At 38.6% G+C, this 20,007-nt stretch overlaps 1 protein-coding gene across 15 annotated transcripts in view; it reads right to left on the reverse strand.

Moving 5' to 3' along the window:
* The window catches only part of NRXN3 (neurexin 3), a 1,789,915-nt gene that overhangs the window by 1,081,046 nt on the left and 688,862 nt on the right, over window positions 1-20,007 (reverse strand). For 13 of the 15 annotated variants that reach the window (XM_053602374.1, XM_053602378.1, XM_053602377.1 and 10 more), the window contains exons 9-10: window positions 16,578-16,781; window positions 10,426-10,452 (exon numbers count right to left, since the gene is read on the reverse strand). In XM_053602374.1, the coding sequence (XP_053458349.1) occupies window positions 10,426-10,452; window positions 16,578-16,781 (231 nt within the window). The remainder of the gene's footprint in view (window positions 1-10,425; window positions 10,453-16,577; window positions 16,782-20,007) is intronic. The other 2 variants (XM_053602388.1, XM_053602382.1) reach the window with 1 other exon arrangement.

A 20,007-nucleotide genomic window follows, 5' to 3' on the forward strand; every position in this document is an offset into this window, starting at 1 on the left:
TTGTATCCTGGTTGTGTTGTTCTGGAAGTATGGGATTCTCCCCTTCCAGTTGTCACCTGTGGGGAGGCAGGGAGTCTTAGTTGCTCATATATCTCCACAGCTGAGATTTCAGTCCAAAGCCACTGATTCACTAGGATTGGACATAGATTAGCTGAATACTGGTCAGCACCATCTATTCCCACCACATCAAGCAGGTGCCCAGAGTTTCAGGCAGTAGTTCTGAATGGGACTTCTGTAAAACTCTAAGGGAAAAGCTGCAATCACCAGTCCCAGTTCTTTGGTAAAGGGCTGGTTAATTACAGCTCCAGGAGCCCTCAATTCAATTTCACCTTGCCAGTTCTCTAGCCAAATGGTGAAAAATAATCATGGGGTGGAATCAGTAGAAAAACTCTGGCAATGTGAATAATCAGAGTAGATCAACTCCCCCAAGGAATGACAAAGGAGACACAACAGAAGATCCCATTCATAAACAAATGGATGAGATGTCAGAAATTGAATTCGGAATTTGGATTGTAAATAAGATTAACAGAATGGAGGTAAAGATGGGATTAGAATTTCAAGGAGCAATTTCAAAAGTTGTCTCAAGAATTCAATGAATTCAAAGACAAAATCACCAAAGATTTTGACACATTGAGGCAAGAACTTGGAGCCCCCAAAGATCTGAGAATACAGTAGAATCCCTCAGTAACAGAATGAAGCAGGCAGAAGAAAGGATCTCTGACATTGAAGACAAAGCTTTTGAACACTCCCAAAAGCTCAAAGAGGAAGAGAAGTTGAGAGCAAAAACATATCATTCCCTGAGAGAATTATGGAACCACTCCAAAAGAGCAAACATTCACCTCATAGGAATCCCTGAAGGTGAAGAGGATGGTCTGAAAGGCACAGATACTCTACTCCAAGAGATAATTGAGGAAACTGAGGAGAACTTCCCAAGCACGGCAAGAGATATTGAAATTCAGATAGTAGGGGCGGCGCCTGTGGCTCAGTCGGTAAGGTGCCGGCCCCATATACCGAGGGTGGCGGGTTCAAACCCGGCCCCGGCTGAACTGCAACCAAAAAATAGCTGGGCGTTGTGGCGGGCGCCTGTAGTCCCAGCTACTCGGGAGGCTGAGGCAAGAGAATCGCTTAAGCCCAGGAGTTAGAGGTTGCTGTGAGCTGTGTGAGGCCACGGCACTCTACCGAGGGCCATAAAGTGAGACTCTGTCTCTACAAAAAAAAAAAAAAAAAAAAAACTTCAAATGAAATTCAGATAGTAGACAGTTTCAGAACCCCAGCACAACTCAACCCGAATAAGCATCTTCTAGACACATTGTAATTAACTTTGCCAAAGTTAATATGAAGGAGAAAATCCTGCAAGCAGCCAGACATAAGAAAATCATAACCTACAAGGGGAAGAATATTAGAATGACTGCAGATCTTTCTGCTGAAACCTTTCAATCCAGAAAAGGATGGTCATTGACCTTCAATCTCCTAAAACAAAACAACTTTCAGCTCAGGATCCTGTATCCAGCTAAATTGAGCTTCATTTATGACAGAAGTCAAATACCTTAATGACATACTCATGTTGAAGAAATTTGCCATAACCAAACCAGGGATATTTTTCAGGATATCCTCAGATCCATCCTCCATAATGACCAGCACAATGCTCTACCACCAAAGTAAACTCACTCTGAAATTCTTGACCAAAACCCAATCTCTACAGTAGTGAAAAGATTCAAAATGTTCACCAGAATTTTGAGAGATTTGACACCCAAAATACTACCAGGCTTACTAATACTCTCAATTAATGTTAATGGTTTAAACTGTCCTCTTAAGAGGCACAGGTTGGCTGACTGGATACAAAAACTTAGGCCAGATATCTGATGAATACAAGAATCTCATCTTACCTTAAAGGATAAATATAGACTCAGGGTGAAGGGATGGGCATCTGTAATCCAGGCAAACAGAAATAAGAAAAAGCAGGGGTGGCAATTTTATTTGCAGATATACTGGGCTTTAAACCAACAACAGTAAGGAAAGACAAGGATGGTCACTTCATATTTGTTAAGGGAAACACTCAAATGATGAGATGTCAATTATTAACATTTATGTACCCAACCAGAATGCTCCTCAATTTATAAGGGACACCCTAACAGACATGAGCAATTTAATTATCTTCTAGCACCACAGTAGTTGGAGATTTTAACTCCTATTTGGCAGTGTTGGATAGATCCTCCAATAAGAAACTAAGCAAATGGCATGGATGTGGAGAGAAGGGAACACTTTTACACTGCTGGTGGGACTGCAAACTAGTACAACCTTTCTGGAAGGAAGTATGGAGAAACCTCAAAGCACTCAAGCTAGACCTCCCATTTGATCCTGCAATCCCATTACTGGGCATCTACCCAGAAGGAAAAAAATCCTTTTATCATAAGGACACTTGTACTAGACAGTTTATTGCAGCTCAATTTACAATTGCCAAAATGTGGAAACAGCCTAAATGCCCACCAACTCAGGAATGGATTAACAAGCTGTGGTATATGTATACCATGGAATACTATTCAGCCCTTAAAAAAAATGGAGACTTTACATCCTTCGTATTAACCTGGATGGAAGTGGAAGACATTATTCTTAGTAAAGCATCACAAGAATGGAGAAGCATGAATCCTATGTACTCAATTTTGATATGAGGACAATTAATGACAATTAAGGTTATGGGGGGGAGCAGAAAGAGGGACGGAGGGAGGGGGGTGGGGCCTTGGTGTGTGTCACACTTTATGGGGGCAAGACATGATTGCAAGAGGGACTTTACCTAACAATTGCAATCAGTATAACCTGGCTTATTGTACCCTCAATGAATCCCCAACAATAAAAAAAAAAAGAAACTAAGCAAATAAATTTTAGAATTTAAACTTTACCATACAACAATTGAATTTAACAGACATCTATAGAACATTTCATCCTAACAAAACTGAACACACATTCTTATCATCAGTCCATGGAACATCCTCCAAAATTGATCACATCTTAGGTCACAAGTCTAACCTCAGAAAATTTAAAACTATAGAAATTATTCCTTATATTTTCTCAGATCATCATGCAATAAAAGTTGAACTCACCAATAACAGTTATCTGCATACTCATACAAACACATGGAAACTAAATAACCTTATGCTGAATGATAGCTGGGTCATAGATGAGATTAAGAAGGAAATTGCCAAATTTGGGGGACAAAACAATAATGAAAAGATGAATTAAAAGAACCTGTGGGATACTGCAAAGGAAGTCCTAACAGGGAAATTTATAGCATTGCAAGCCCTCCTCAAGAGAATGGAAGGAGAGGAAGTTAATAACTTAATGGGACATCTTGAGCAACTAGAAAAGGAAGAACATTCCAGCCCCAAACCCAGCCTAAGAAAAGATAACTAAAATTAGAGCAGAACTAAGTGAAATCGAAAACAAAAGAATTATTCAAAAGATCAATGAATCAAAAAGTTTGTTTTTTGAAAAATTCAACAAAATTGATAAACCTAGACCAAAATAACCAAAAATAGAAAATTAAATTGCATACTATCATCAATCAGAACTGACAAAGTTGAAATTACGACAGACACCTCAGAAATTCAAAAAATCCTTAATGAATAACTCCAAAAACTTTATTCTCAGAAATATGAAAATCTGAAAGAAATTGACCAATACTTGGAAGCACACCAACTTCCTAGACTTAATCAGAAAGAATTGGAAATGCTGAACAGACCTATATCAAGTACTGGAACAGAATCAACTATAAGAAATCTCTCAAAAAAGAAGAGTCTGGAACCACATGGCTTCACAACAGAATTCTAATAAATATTTAAAGAGGAACTAGTACCTATATTACTTAACCTTTTCCAAAACATCAAAAAAGAAGTAATACTTCACAACACATTTTGTGAAGCAAATATCACACTGATCCCCAAACCAGGAAAAGACCCAACAAGAGAAAAAAATTATAGACCAATATGTCTAATGAACATGGATGCAAAAATATTCAATAAGATCCTAGCAAACGGAATCCAGTAACACATCAAACAAATTATACACCATGACCTAGTGGGTTTTATCCTAAAGTCTCAAGGTCAGTTCAATATATGTAAATCTACAAATATAATACATCATATAAACAAACTAAAAAACAAAGACCATATGATTCTCTCAATAGATGCAGAAAAAGCTTTTGACAACATCCAGCATCCCTTCATGATCAGAACACTTATGAAAATCAGTATAGAAGGGACTTTTCTTAAACTGATAGAGGCCATCTACAGCAAACCCACAGCCAATATCATTTTGAATGGAGTAAAACTGAAATCATTTCCACTCAGATCAGGAACCAGGCAAGGTTGCCCATTGTCTCCACTGCTTTTTAACATTGTATTGGAAGTCTTAGCCATTGCTATCAGGCAAGAGAAGGCAATCAAGGGTATACAAATAGGGTCAGAAGAGATCAAACCTTCACTCTTCACAGATGGTATGATTTTATACCTGGAATGCCCCAAGGACTTAACCACAAACCTCTTAGAAGTGATCAAGGAATACAGTAGCATCTCAGGATACAAAATCAGTACTTAAAAATTGTGGAGAGACCTGTAAGACGATGACGGCCCCTGGCCTAAAATGGCAGAGGGATGGGAAAAACCTAACCTGTAGAGATAGCTGCTCCCCAGAAACAGATGACACGCTAACTGCTTGTACTACATTAGGCAACCTATAACGGAGCCCCTTCCCTAAGCCCGGGGGCCCCCTTCTCAGCGGGTGAGACTCAGTACAGAGGCGTCCCTCCAGGAGGGTTTTAGACTCTGTAGGGAAGATGAGACAATTAGGCTTTCTCGCCTGAGAGCCACGAGGAGCCAGATTATTTTGAGTAAGGATGATTAGTCAGGCAGGTGTCCGTGCTTTCTTAAGTAATGGTCATTAGGCGTGATTCAGAGCCACTGTTGTTCTGGCCACTACTTAAGGCTTTCCACCCGGGGGGACGCTGCGGCGCTTGCTCACCTGTCCTCCGCAAGCTGCCTGCAGGGCGCCCCACGGGTCTGTCTGAATCCCGTGTGAACCTTCCTGCCTCAAACCCTGGCAGTACAGATTCCATTTCAGGAGAAAGAAGAGGAAGGAAGAGGAGAGCTTGCTTTTTTCCGAGCTGTATCATTTCTACAATAAAGTGCCCTTGATCCTTCCGTTGGTGTCCTCGTCCCTGCTGGTCAGCGGCCCTGCGACACCGACAACGAATCAGTAGCTTTTATATATACCAATAATAGTCAAGCCAAAAAAATAGTCAAGGACTCTATTCCCTTTACAGTTGTGCCAAAGAAGATGAAATATTTGGATATTTACCTAACAAAGGATGTGAAAGATCTTTATAAAGAGAATTATGGGGCGGCACCTGTGGCTTAGTCGGCAAGGTGCTGGCCCCATATACCAAGGGTGGCGGGTTCAAACCCAGCCCTGGCTGAACTGCAACAAAAAAATAGCCTGGCATTGAGGCAGGTGCCTGTAGTCCCAGCTACTCTGGAGGCTGAGGCAAGAGAATCGCTTAAGCCCAGGAGTTGGAGCTTACTGTGAGCTGTGTGATGCCATGGCACTCTACTGAGGGCCATGAAGTGAGACTCTGTGTCTACAAAAAAATAATAAAATAAAATAAAATATAAAAAGAAGAGAGAGAATTATGAAACTCTGAGAAAAGAAATAGTTGCAGATGATAACAAATGGAAAAACATACCATGCTCATGGTTAGGAAGAATCAATATTGTTAAAATTTCCATATTACCCAAAGCAATTTACAAATTTAATGCAATCTCTATCAAAGCACCACTATCATACTTTACAGATCTGGAAAAAATAGTACTTCATTTTATATGGAACCAGAAACATACCATGCTCATGGCTAGGAAGAATCAATATGGTTAAAATGTCCATATTACCCAAAGCAATTTACAAATTTAATGCAATCTCTATCAAAGCACCACTATCATACTTTAAAGATCTGGAAAAAATAGTACTTCATTTTATATGGAACCAGAAAAACCTCAAATAACCAAGATATTACTCAGAAATAAAAATAAATCAGGAGGAATCATGCTACCAGACTTCAAACTGTACTATAAATCTATAGTGATCAAAACAGCCTGGTTTTGGCACAAAAATAGAGAGGTAGATGTGGAACAGAATTGAGAACCAAGAGATGAACCCAGACACTTATCATCATTTGATCTTTGATAAACCTATCAAAAATATAAATTGGGGGAAAGATTCCCTATTTAGCGAATGGTGCTGGGAGAATTGGCTGGCAACTCGTAGAAGACTGAAACTGGACCTACACCTTTCTCCATTAACAAAAACTGACTCTCACTGGATAAAATATTTAAACTTAAGACATGAAACTATAAAGATTCTTGGGGAAACACTTGAAGAAATTGGCCTGGGAGAATATTTTATGAGGAGGAACCCCCAGGCAATTGAAGCAACACCAAAAATACATTACTAGGATCTGATCAAACTAAAAAGTCTTCTGCACAGCCAAGAACACAGTAAGTAAAGCAAGAAGACAGCCCTCAGAATGGGAGAGGATATTTGCAGGTTACACTTCTGACAAAGGTTTGATAACCAGAATCCACAGAAAACTCAAACTTATTAATAAGAAAAGAACAAGCAATCCCATCACAGGCTGGGCAAGGGACTTGAACAGAAGCTTCTCTGAAGAAGATAGGCGCATGGCCTACAGACACATGAAAAAATGCTCATCATCTTTAATCATCAGAGATGCAAATCAAAACTACTTTGAGATATCATCTAACTCCAGTTACATGTGATAATAGGCTCCAAGATTAGCCTATATCACAAAATCCCAAGACCAGAGATGTTGGCGTGGATGTGGATAAAAGGGAACACTTCTGCACTGCTGGTGGGAGTATAAGCTAATACGTCCCTTTTGGAAAGAAGTACGGAGAATACTCAGGGATCTAAAAGTAGACCTGTCATTTGACCCTGCAATTCCTCTACTAGGTGTATATCCAAAAGACCAAAAATCACTTTATAACAAAGATATTTGCAACAGATTGTTCACTGCAGCTCAATTCATAATAGCCAAGTCATGGAAGAAGCCCAAGTTCCCACTGACACATGAATGGATTAATAAATTGTGGCATATGTGTATCATGGAATATTATGCAGCCTTAAAAAAGGGAGACTTTACTTCTTTTATGTTTACATGGATGTAGCTGGAATATATCCTACTCAGTAAAATATCTCAAGAATGGAAGAAAAAAATATCCAATGTACTCAGTACTATTATGAAACCAATTTACAATCACTCACACTTTCATATGAAGAACAGACCACAACTATGGCCCAAGATGAAGGAAGAAGAGGGGGGATGGGAGAAAGAAGGGCAGATCAAGGGAGAGTGAATGGTGGGATCACACCTATGGTGCATAATGCAAGGGTACATGTCGGATCTATTAGTATAGAGTATAAATATCTTAACACAATAATTAAGCAAATGAGATGAGGTGTATATTAACCAGTGTGATGTAAGCTTTCCTAATTCTATATGAAATCAGCACATTGTACTCCATAAATGCATTAACGTATATATGATCTATGTGTTTATGATTTAATAAAAAAAGTTTACATATTCAGTACTAAAGGTCTTAGATTAAAGGACTGTTTAATGTTTTGTTTTTCTCTAAACAACCACTATTCACAACCGGTAGGTACTATATTTTGTCTCTGATACTACCAACAAAATTAACTTTCTTGGCATGTTAAAGGTTTATCATGAGAATTCAAAAACGATTTTCAAAATTTAACCTTCACTCTTTACTTAATTATTGAATTAAAATATGTTACATTCCTTGTATATTTGATCAAAATTGGGAGCATATCTTTATTGTCATTTTCCTCTCAATACTAATTTTGGTGGTTCTGAATAAACAATTTTTCTTGGACTTAGAAAACCTGCTGTTTATCTGTGTCACTATCTCCCTGGGAGAGAGAATCTTGGAACTTGGCTTCTAATGACTTTCCATAGCTCATCATAGGGAATATATGGAATTGACTTTGTGAAAAATTGTAGACAGAACATAAAATCATGTCCTCATATCCTAATTAAACAACACCTTCAGCCCTCTGTTCTCCAAGTCACTCTCTGAAGCCAGAAGATGCTACATCCAGCTTTGGAGATGAGGCTTTCTACTTCCATGCTGAGTTTCCATATTATTTTCCTTCTGAAAACCAATGCTAATGGAAAGGCAAAAGCTTTCCATAGGAACTCTACATACCTTTTTTTTTTTTTTTTTGAGACAGAGTCTCACTATGTCACCCTTGGTAGAGTGCTGTGGCGTCACAGCTCACAGCAACCTCCAACTCTTGGGCTTAAGCGATTCTCTTGTCTCAGCCTCCCAGGTAGCTGGGACTACAGGTACCCACCAGAATGCCCAGCTATTTTTTGTTGCAGTTATCATTGATGATTAGCTGGCCAGGTTTGAACCCGCCAACTTGGGTGTATATGGCTGGCGCCATAACCACTGTGCTACATGTACCGAGCCTCTATACAACTTTTTAAAAGAAGCCAGACACAAATGACTATATCTTAATATATGATTCCACTTATATTAAATGTCCAGAAAGGCAAATTTACAGAAACAAAGCACAGAAGTAGTTGCCTAGGGCTAAAGGTAAGAGCAGGAGCTAACTGCAAATGAGCATGAAGAAAATATCTGAGGTGATAGAAGTGTTCTACAATGCGACTGCAGTGATGTTTGGACAACTCTATAGATTTAATTAAAGTCATTAAATTGTATGCTTAGAATGGCTGAATTTTGTGGTATGAAAATTACACCTCACTGCTTTAAAAAAAAAAAATAGAAAAATCCAGGCTTTGGAGAGAAATGATGTTTCAATTAGACTTTTAATGATCTAAAAATCATGAGAAATTTCTGGCTAATTAGAAATGTTTAAACACAGCAAAATAGGACATGGCTTAAAATAACTGAAAGTGATGCTGAGATAAGCATGAAGTGCTCTGGTAAGTGCTCATTTATTTACATTTTTAAATTTCTTTTTTTGTTAATTTGGATGGAATATTTGCTCCCCTTCAAAAAAAAAAAAAAAAGCTGAATTGGGCTTTATTAGATTTTCTCCCCATGTCTTCCCCCAAGAAAGAAGGTTAAACTATCACCTGCAAAAGACTTAATAAGATGAAATAAACATGTAAATGAAATGTTAAGAGTTGGATTAATTCCTTTTTTATTCCCGTAGAAAGATCTTGGCAAAAACCAAAAACTAATGAGACAATGTTGAGAATTCTGTGATAGATGCTCAACTAATGCAAGTTTCTCTGCTTGGGTGTGCTGGAAGACTCCATTTCCTAGGCAAGGCAATAAAACTTACTCTACAGCCATCCATGCTCTCTTTCTGTATCTTTCCTGTGGACACAGCTAGAAATGTAGAGGTGACAGACCCACCTCATGGAAGGATGCCGGATCATTTGGGGGTGGGGGGGCAGGAGAGCTGTCAGTTATCATGGAACTTTGTCTGACCAAGAAACATACCTTTCTTTGTGGATCTATTGAAATGTTGGGATAGCTTGTCATAGCATTTACTGTTAATTAGCCTAACTAATATATTAATAATATGCTATAGTACTCTAATCATATTTCTCTCCCTTTTTTTTTTCCTTTCTTCAACTTGGCCTATTTTTCCCTCCTGCCTGTTCTTCCTGTTTCTCTTCATATCCTCAATGACTCCAGTTAAAGTTCACTTCTGAGGCAGATGGAGAAAAGCATGAATAGTTTTCAGCCTGTACCTGTTAGGACCCTTCTTTAAGAACTAGAGCATTGGAATGGGATGAGGTGAAAATAATAGACTGCAATCCTTCCTCCTGCAGACCAGAGTATGTCTCAAGTCTTTGGTTAAAATGTTGCATTATCACCAAGAGCCTATCCCGCTAAAATTCCCCAACAGCAATGATGAATGACAGGAAAGAAATGTCAGAGTTGGCAGCCACCTCTGGGTTATGAACTTTGCTTTTATTATCTGAAGCTTGGTAGTGGAGAAGTGCATGCTGGTTGCTCTATCTCAAGCTTTTTGTTCACTTCGAGTTCTTTCCCAAAGATAACAGATAACCATTTCAATTCATTGTCAAGTTATTTCATTATCCACATGCCCTTTTCTCCTTTTCTGCATATAGACCAAATGCAAGGAAAGAAGAGAGGACCTGCCCCCATTCAGAAACCGCACCTGAGCCACACTCAGCCCTTCATCCTCACCCATCCTTCCAGATCCCCCCAATTCCACTGTCAAAAGAAAATAATTCAAATAAAAACAGCTCATAAAACAGTAAGCAAAATAAAGTCAGTTTTTTTTTTGTTTTTTTTTTAAGAACAAAATGAAACTTGAGGGAAAACTTACTGGAGTTACAGTTTATCCTGATACAGTCTAGATGGGGAAAAATAAATGAAAGATGAAATTGCATCCTTCAAGGTAACAGCTGCAGACATCCAAAAACAATCAGTCCACCCTTCCGGGGACAGACACACGCAAGAAATGTGGCCATTTTATATATATATATATATATATATACACAATATGTACAAGTTTAAGGGTGGGTGTATATGTACAGTATATTATTTAGTAAAGTTGGATACATATATATATACACACACACACATATATATACACATATGTATAGAGATATATACTGGTATACATATATATCCACAATAGACACCAAGCATGTTTACTTTTAATTTTTTTCCCCCAAAATCCTATTCATTTATATAAAGTATTTTAAACCTGGACTTTGAAATATTAATTTTGTTGAACTTGAAAAATCAGGCAAAAATTCCGCCACCAAATGCAGGTTATATTCTATTTCCCCTATAATTGATTTGCTTAAAATTTATTTTTAAAAGTAGCATTGGCACAATTTCTGTATTAGTATTCCAAAGATCTTATCACCAGTCTGACACATTGTATCATTAAAAAAAATCTGCCCATAAAGTTTCTTAGTGCAGTATTTAACCCTTTCTCTTTTTCTAAAAACAAACTCCCTCCTCCCTTCTCCTTAGGTCGGGCCCCAAATGCTATAATAATTTGCATTGGCAAACTTGCCACTATCCTTAGAAGTAAGGAAAGGGTTAACACCACCTGGTCATTCCTGTCATAAAATGGCCACTTGCAAACAGCTAACCGCACAAACACCCATCCCAGATTTTAGAGAGGTGGGTCGGGTGTAGAGTGAAAAGAGATATATGAAGTTATCACAATGGACTGAGTTCTCTGATTACTATTCTTTCAAAGGCTCCCAGACGAACCCCATCACCAAGCCCATCTCTGTCTTCCTGCCTGAATGCTCAGACTGAATTCAGGGCCTAAAGCATTCAGGGAGAAGGCAAGACAGACGTGTGTGGAGGAGGCCTTGGCACCTTTGATACCCCACCTATTTTACTATGTGATTCTGTTCCTGGAGGGGAGGAAATGCTTTGGTTTTATTTTTTAATGAACAAGAGAGAAAAGGGTGGCAATTGTCCAGTGCTGGTAACTAGACAGGGCAATCTATGTCTGAGTTCAGAATACCTATCATTGTATTAATCTCTCTTTGAGAGTCATGGACAAACACTATCAACATTCTTGAGTAGAGCCAGTGGGAATTAGTAGGGGGTGGGCAGAAATGGTTAGAGAAACGTCTCAGGTTATTTGTTACCATTCTGCCCAGTCTAATCTAGAATTCTCATCCTAGTGAGAATTCTAGTAAGAATTTGTTTAAGGAAAGATATTAAAAGATAGAAGTCAAATGGGTTTTTTTTTTTGGAAAGGAAGAAAAGTATAGGGAAAAAATATAGTTACAAACTGTGCTGTTCTGCGTAAGGCTGACCCAGTAAGTTTTCAGAGGACTTGTGAAGGATAATGCCACTGTTTGAATTTCTCAAAGTAAAGTATTTTAAGCAAGTGAGTGAAAAGGAACCAGTGGCAATCAATAGGGCAGACTGAAAATAGGAGCAATTTATAACACCCAATTATTCTGAGGAAGGAGGCGGAAAGCTTACATGTTCCCCCAGAAGAACATCCCTTGAGAAAAATCTGGGTTTGGTTTCGTGCGGTTAGGTTTGTCATGTGTCGTCAACCGCAACAGAAAAGTGGGAGCAAACAGCCCTGGAGCAACCGGTACGATCACCAGACAGGGAAGGCCATGCCCCTGGTGAGGATAGGGAGAAGGGAGGAGAGGGAGGGAGGTTCAGCTATTAGTTGCACCTACAATCGTCCAAAGCTGGTGAAATGCTTCTTCCTGATGCAGTAAAGGAGAAGGGAAAATAGGTATTTGGGTACAGCTTAAAAGAAGGAAAGAGTGGGCCCAAAGTAACAAACCCAAGGGCTGCACCCTTCTTTGCCTTTTGCCCACACACCTGAGGATTTTATTATTAGAAAAGGACCTCTCCCAAGAGGGCTAGACTCATCCTTCTAGGTCATCTAAATGGTCCCACGTGAAGCAAACAGTGAGGGCTTAAAATTTTCAAGATGGCAGACTTCCTTAATCAAGATGTGAAGATTTATTTCATTCCTTTATCTGAAGAATAAGCAGTTTGAGGAGAAAAATCTACCCTAGTCCCTGCTTCATAGGACCTCAAGTTGTGGTCTAGTTAGTGAGAATATATTATTTGAATAAAAAATGAGTTAAAGGAATTGATGTGAGAAGGCAATTTTCTTTAGATCTTTGATAGCAGCAAAAGTTCTTTCTTTGTTTGAAAAAAGACTGCATAAGTCTTGGTATTTTTTGAGGAGGCTATGTGTGTGCACACCATATGCATGCACATGTGTGTTTTCTGTTTTCATTTAATTTTTTGTTCTATCTTAATAAGCAAGGAGAAAATACTAATTTTCATATTGGTGAGTTTGGGGGTTGAATATGGAAGAGGTGAATTTTTCTTAGAGTTGTGTATTTTCAATAATGCATTCAGTTAACAGCAGTCGGCAAGTCCAGGTTGCCAGAGAGAGAACATCTGGAGAATTCAAATGCAATTAACTAAACTGCTTGTCACTCCCTCAGAGTCTCTGCCATTGAAGAAGAGCCCCTGGCACTCTGCTGCGAATCCTAAGGACGTTGGCTATATCAACCAGCTTCTCTGTGGTGCAGCTCAATTGAAACTGGGCACTGAGGAAAATGGACATTCCCTGTGTGCATGTCTCAAAGGTGAACATCATGAAAGCAGTTAGAAGCCATTAAGACTAACACAGTATTGATTTGTGAAGAGCATGGATAACCCATGCTGATCAGGCATAGATAACCGCATGCTGATCTAGCATTTTAGAGATAAGGGTTCTAGTCCCAGATCTGCTACCAAAACTTTTAATGTAAGCTTTGAAAAGTCATCTATTTCTGGGTGGCACCTGTGGCTCAAGGAGTAGGGCGCCGGTCCCATATGCCAGAGGTGGTGGGTTCAAACCCAGCCCCGGCCAAAAAAAAAAAAAGAAAAGTCATCTATTTCTGTTTCACATCTATAAAAGTAAGCATAATAACCCTTCCTTGATAGATGTCCCAAATTATCATGAGATCAAAATAAGACAAGGTCTTTTAAATCTTTAAATATAATCTAATAATGAGATATTTTTATACACAAGGTTCTAAAGGATAAAAATATGATTGGTTGATGAATAGTTAACCTCACAACTTTTAAAACCATGCTGTGTTTTGTGGTATATTTCTCACATTTTCTATCACCACATACATGTAAATGTCTTCAGACAACAAAGCTCTCAGAAGACTCAGGTTCCCTGACATTCATCAGATATGTTACATCAGAGAAACAGATTATAGGCTTTTCTATTATCATGAGCTTATGTGTGTGACCAATTAAAATAAACTGGAATACTCTCTGTGCATGTGCTAGAAAAAAAAAAAAAGACAACTTAAATGGAGTGGGAGAAAAAAGTGACTCTTTGAAATTAGTTTTAGCTAAATAGGTGTGACTGAAAACTCTGCGTGGAGACATTTTCTTCCATAACCAAGAGGAAGGAAATGTGAATTCATGACAACGCTGAAGAAAATATTTATAAAGTGGTATATTTGAGAGAGAGTATGGTAGGGGAACCTTTGAATGGTCCATGAATATGGAGAGTTATATGTACATGAGAAGAAGGGATTTAAGTTCTGTTTCAATGTCAGGTTTGAAAGGAAGTTAAATAAATTCCGACTAGTAATTGTGATGGACCACATCCTTCAGAGTAAAAAGGAAACAACTATTGCTTGTGGAGAAACAGTGCTATCTTCAGAGGGGCTAACTCTCTTTTGCCTAAGATATTTTCATTTTGGAGGAGCTAGATTGATGCTGTGCCCAAAGAGGCCAATGGCAAAAGCGAAATCTATTTGAAAAGTGCATCTCCCAGATTTTGGCCAGAGTTTAAAATATAAAAATAATGCTTCTAGGAATACACATGGGATCTATAACTAATGTGGTACATGAGTGTGAGCACTCATGAGGGAGAATCTGTTCCCTTCATCTCTCTTGGCTCATCCCCTTTGAGCTCTCTCCCTGGCCCTAGATTTTCCCTGTAGACCTGCCATAGTTTACATTCTAATCTTTATAAAACAGTATGAGGAAAAAAATGTTTGCTTAAAGACACAGTGTGTACTCCATCAGAATCCCATGGGATTGAATCATCCTCATGTGAATGTCCCTTCTATTTGAAAATAGATCCAGAGATGAAAATGGTCTTCATTTCCTTTTTCTGTGAGCTAATTAGGAAGCAGTGTTGGTTTTATTTTCATTTTTTGGTTTTTGTTTTTTTATTTCTCCTGTGGTTTTTCTGAGTAGTAAACAATCAGCTTTTGGTTGTTGGTTTTAGGTAATATATCCTTATGTTGGTTCATTTAAGGTAGAGAGGGTGGTGTAGGGAGGGATGGAAGGAGGGACAGGGGTATGCCAGTCCCTGTAGGCTGCTCAGTACTCTCTGTTCTCAAGGCTGTTTGCTATGCGGGCCGCAGGCTTTGGGCCTTTGAAGGGTTGAATACCATCTTTTGATTTACCATGGTGGATGGTGGGGAGGATAAGAAACTCAAGAACACAAAAAAGATCCAGCAAAAGAAAAACAAAACCTAAAATAACCAAACACACACAGACACAAACAAAAGAAAACCTAAGCGACACATTGACAACAGAAATCAAATAAAGTTGGACAAGAAAAATGGCAGTGTTGAAAAAGCTGCAGACTAGAAGGAAAAGAAAAGATGTAACTAAACAAGCCACTGCTCAAAACAGTCCTCTGTGTTTGGAGATTTTAGGATTACAGTGTAGGCATTTTCTAAGTGTGACCAGTTGGCCTCATAGCAAATTAGACTGGTATGGAATCATAATTCTACCTTCCTACCAGCCCATTTAGACCTATACATCTATATGTGGTTTTGCATGTGGTATGCTTGTCCACTGCTCCTTCTTCATGCCTCTGACAAGCCATTCCACTGAAATCTTTATAAAGGGGCAGTGGAACCAAACATACTCTATATACCCCATGAGCTTAGAAAGTGTGGACTCAAAAAAAAAGAAAGTTTGGACTCAGCTATTTCACTAACCCTATCAAAACTGGGCATTGACTTTCTGCTGAATAAAAACCGCAAAAATAGAGATTTCCTACCTCCCTATTTTGCTTCTCCTGAGGCCTCCATTCTTCATAGAAGACCAGTTAGAATCCAGTAGAGAACAGGAGAGAACATAAGGCCATGTGAAGGAGAATTTCTAAAGTGTCAGTGAAAGAACAGATCTCAATCCCATAAAACTAAAAATTTGAAGTTGTCATAATTTTTCAACTATAAAGTAAAATGGATATGTATTATATGGAGAGAACAGAGTAACTAGTGAGTAACAGTGTGAGACAATAATCTTTGCACAACAGGCTGCTGAGTGATGGTTGAGAATGTCAGGAAGGAAAATGGATACATATACACATATCAGGAGCTGTGTTTTCCTTCCACATGTCAGAGACTCTAAAGTTAGGGAATTATGTTTCCAGTGGAACATCAGAAATACTCGAATTTTGTTTTCCCACTACTAGAAAGTACAAAGAGATATCAGTGCCATCACAGCCACCAGACTCCCCCATTTGAAGTTAGTAATGAAGCCTTCCATCCTATTCACAGGGCTTAGCTCTGGACAATCCACCCTTTCATTTTGCCTCCACTTTATGCCCTACCCTTCCTCTGGGCTTTGACTGTTTTGAGTAGTGTCTCAGGATTTGGACTTCATGGGAATATGATTGATCAAAAGATGGACCAAAGTAGCGTGTTTTACACAAAGCTAAACGATTCCAAAAAACCAAGAAAGGAAACTTAGAAAACAAATAATCTAGTAAAGAAACCACCACTGTCAGAAACCAGAAATTGACATCAAAACCTCATGCAGAAACAAGGAGAAGGTGTTTGTTGATGTTGGGTTTTATCCTTGGTCTATGAAACAGGAAATGAGCAGCTAACTTTCAAGAAACAAACAAAGAATTCAATCAAACCAATGAAAATCAGAAAAGAAGGGGAAGACAAGCCCAAACAGAATGGCAGAGGGTACTTCATACGATACCTAAGTTAACCATGAGCTTGACGCGCCCCCCGTCCAGCTCCAGACGCAGGGTGTCGGCGGAGTCCCTGGAGGTCGTAGCCACCAGAAGCCCATAAGCTCGCTGGGACATGAAGCGGAAAGACACATCCTCTGCCTCGGTGTGCATGACCATCGGCATGATGATCTTCATGTACATGCTGCCGTCATAGCTCAGGATGGATGCCTCTGCCAAAGGAGAGTGGAGGAGATCATTAGGATGGAGGGTGGTTGAATTGCCAAATAGCTCTTTGCTTTTAAGCTGAGTAAAAGAGAGAAGGTGCCAAATTTGTGTTTTATTGACCCCCTACTGTTGCCATGTTTTAACTCTGATACCTTGGGCAGAGTTAAACTACAAGGCTCATTTTCTTCATTTGTGAAGGGTATATGATGCCCCAATACTTGCCCTACCATGCTCACAGACCTGTCAAGGTGCTGAATTAAATAACGAGTGTGAAGATACTTTGCAAAAGTGAAAATGCCCCTACAAATAGTAATGCCTACCATTCTGTATACCGTAGATAAAACACAAGTACATAAAACAAAACTTAGAATCCATGTATTTCATGGAGATGAAACAGAGAACAGCACTTTATAACCACCTCAGCAGACAACAGATATTTTACAGATTGCTCCTAATAGAAAGAGAGGGCCAGGAGGGCAGCCCCAGTGGCCATGTATTGGGAGAGTTTGTGTAGCTTCCAGAAAGGAAGGTTATCATCTCCAAGTCACACAGCCTAGATTTTAACTTAGTATACCTATTTCCAAGTCCAGGGATTGTTCTGCAAACACCACGATGTTTAAACATGTAAATTTGTTTAATCATTCATTTGGAAGGTATTTTCAGGAAACACAGGAAGAGAATATAACTCACATTCCTATAAAGCCAGCCTATCACTAGGCTCAGTGTCTGGCACTGAGTAGGTCTTCATTAAACATTTGCTATTACCAAATATTTGCTACCTACACGCACTGTGGAGAATACAAAGCTCAAACAGACATGGTCCCTATTCTAGAGGGAGACAGCACACACACAAGTAACTGGGTCAGATTCAGTGTCAGAGGGAAGATACACAAAGTCAGTGGTATTCAGAGAAGAGAAGCTGAGAGATGCAGGTGAGTAAGAAAGCTGGGGTAGAGTCTGAGCTGGTCTTGGGAGATGGGTGGAGTTTGCAATGAAAGAAATGATGGTTGACAGAAAGCTCAAGGGGGATGCTCTGATAATAACCAACTATTCAATTTAACAGAAACATCAGACATTCATTTTGGGAAATAATTACATAAAGGTAATTTGAGACTGGAATAAAATCAAAGGACGTAGGCAGGTACTGAAAAGTTAATGGTTTTAGGTGTTGAGGTGTTATAACACACTCCTTTTTGCTTACAGAATGCCAGGCACTCTCCTAGGTGTTATGGACATAACAGTGAACAAAAGAACAACCTTCCAGCCCTTGTATAGAAGGAATCAAAATATGGAGAGACACGAGGCAGGCAGGCCACATGGAAGAGTCTCAGAATAGTCTGTCATCACCATAACCCACCCTACTTATATAATATAAAAAAGATCCATGAAAATTAATACAAACATTCCAGGAATTAATACAACCACCTTTCAGGGAAAACCCATGACATGCTAATAGCTGCTGCACATTACAATTTTCAAACTCTAAGAGAGCCACAAATAAAAGTGTGACAGTTGCAGACATCATCACAATAAAAGACGTATTATGATGATCTGTTCTTCGTGGGGAAACATAATCTAAATTTAACACATGCTCCTGATGTGAAAGAAACTGCTTTATCTCCTGGAAGAGCAAAATCAAAAAAAGATCAATAACGACAGTTAAAATTTATTGAGCACTTACTATTTGCCTGGTGCTTTCCAGGACTTTATATGCATTAAGAAGGCACTTAATCCTCAAGAACACCATGAAGAAGACAGTATTATTATATTTTCTAGATACCAGGTCACACAGCAGATAAATGGCAGAGCTGGGAGTTAAATGCAGGTAGTCTGATTCTCCCAGCTGTATAAACTGCATACTTAACAATTCTGCCAGATTATCAGCTATGCTAGGAGTATATCCATGTTTCCAAGCACCAAAGCGTATCTATAATGTTTTCTTTATGTATTCTTGCATATGTGTGTGAACATACACACACCCCATTATTTAAAGTCATGTAATATTTATAAATGTATATAATTATATAAGCATGGATGGTACATATATTTCCTTTTTAAAATTTTTTTTTCAAATTAATAGGAAAGTACAAATTTTTAGGTTACTTATACACTGGATGTTGATCTTTTTTTGATTTTGCTCTTCCAAGGTAAAGTTCTAGTTGTTAAAGAACCCCTCACTCAGGGGTCATGTTATACATGCTTACTATGTAAAAGCATTAGCTGAGATTCTGCCTCATGCCCTCCTTCTTTTTGCTAGTTTTCTTCCCCTCTCCCTAATTCTGCCTCCCTCTGTCCCGGTATTAGGCTATATTTGTGTTTTATTGTTAATATGAGCATGTAATTTTTATATGTTGGTTTCATATTAGTATGGAGTACACTGGCTATTTATTTTTCCATTCTTGTGATACTTTACTGAGAAGGATGTATTTCAACTTCATCTAGGTAAATGTAAAAGCTGTAAAGTCTCCATCTTTTTAATGGCTGAATAGTATTCCATGGTATACATATACCACAGTTTGTTGATCCATTCATGGGTGGATGGGCACTTACGTGGCTTCCCTTATTTCCAAGTAATATATGGTTCTATATGAATTTGCATAAGGCCCTATGTGCTTATGGAATTATGAACACTGTTAATCATCAACACTCACCTTCTCCGATATGTCACCACACTCTTCTTTAAGAGATATCAGGCTATTAAGTGAGTCATGAAATGGTTGTTTTGATGCATTTGACTTAGGTACAGTACAAAATTTATAATTCTTTTGTCCCTCTGATTATATGTAATGCCAAAATAAAGGCAAAATATTAAGTAAACATATGTTTAAGTCAACACTGGTAGTATCACAGTAAAGTCAGGTAAGTATGTGGTTAAACAGCTATTAATGTAAAATAAAGTGTGTGTCTCATAGTTAACCTTTGTGTGTAGTTCTGTGGGTTCTATTATTAGCCTAATACATATTTTCAAGAAGAGGGCTGTGAAGCAGAAAATTTAATATATGAATCAGCTGAAACAAAAATCTGCATGTGGATACATATTAATTTGCTTAAAAGATTTCTAACTCAATGAGTGCCATAAATAGGATACTAATTTTAGCGGGGGTGGGGGGTGGGGGATGAGCCTAATAAGGAAAAATTATTCAATCAAAAATCTATCAAATTAGTGAGTATTTGAGAGACCACATCCTGGGAGACCCACTTAATGGTACTTAGCTTGCCATTTCATTCCTC

The sequence above is a fragment of the Nycticebus coucang genome, chromosome 9, assembly GCF_027406575.1.
Source record: "Nycticebus coucang isolate mNycCou1 chromosome 9, mNycCou1.pri, whole genome shotgun sequence".
Classification (NCBI taxonomy): Eukaryota; Metazoa; Chordata; class Mammalia; order Primates; family Lorisidae; genus Nycticebus; species Nycticebus coucang.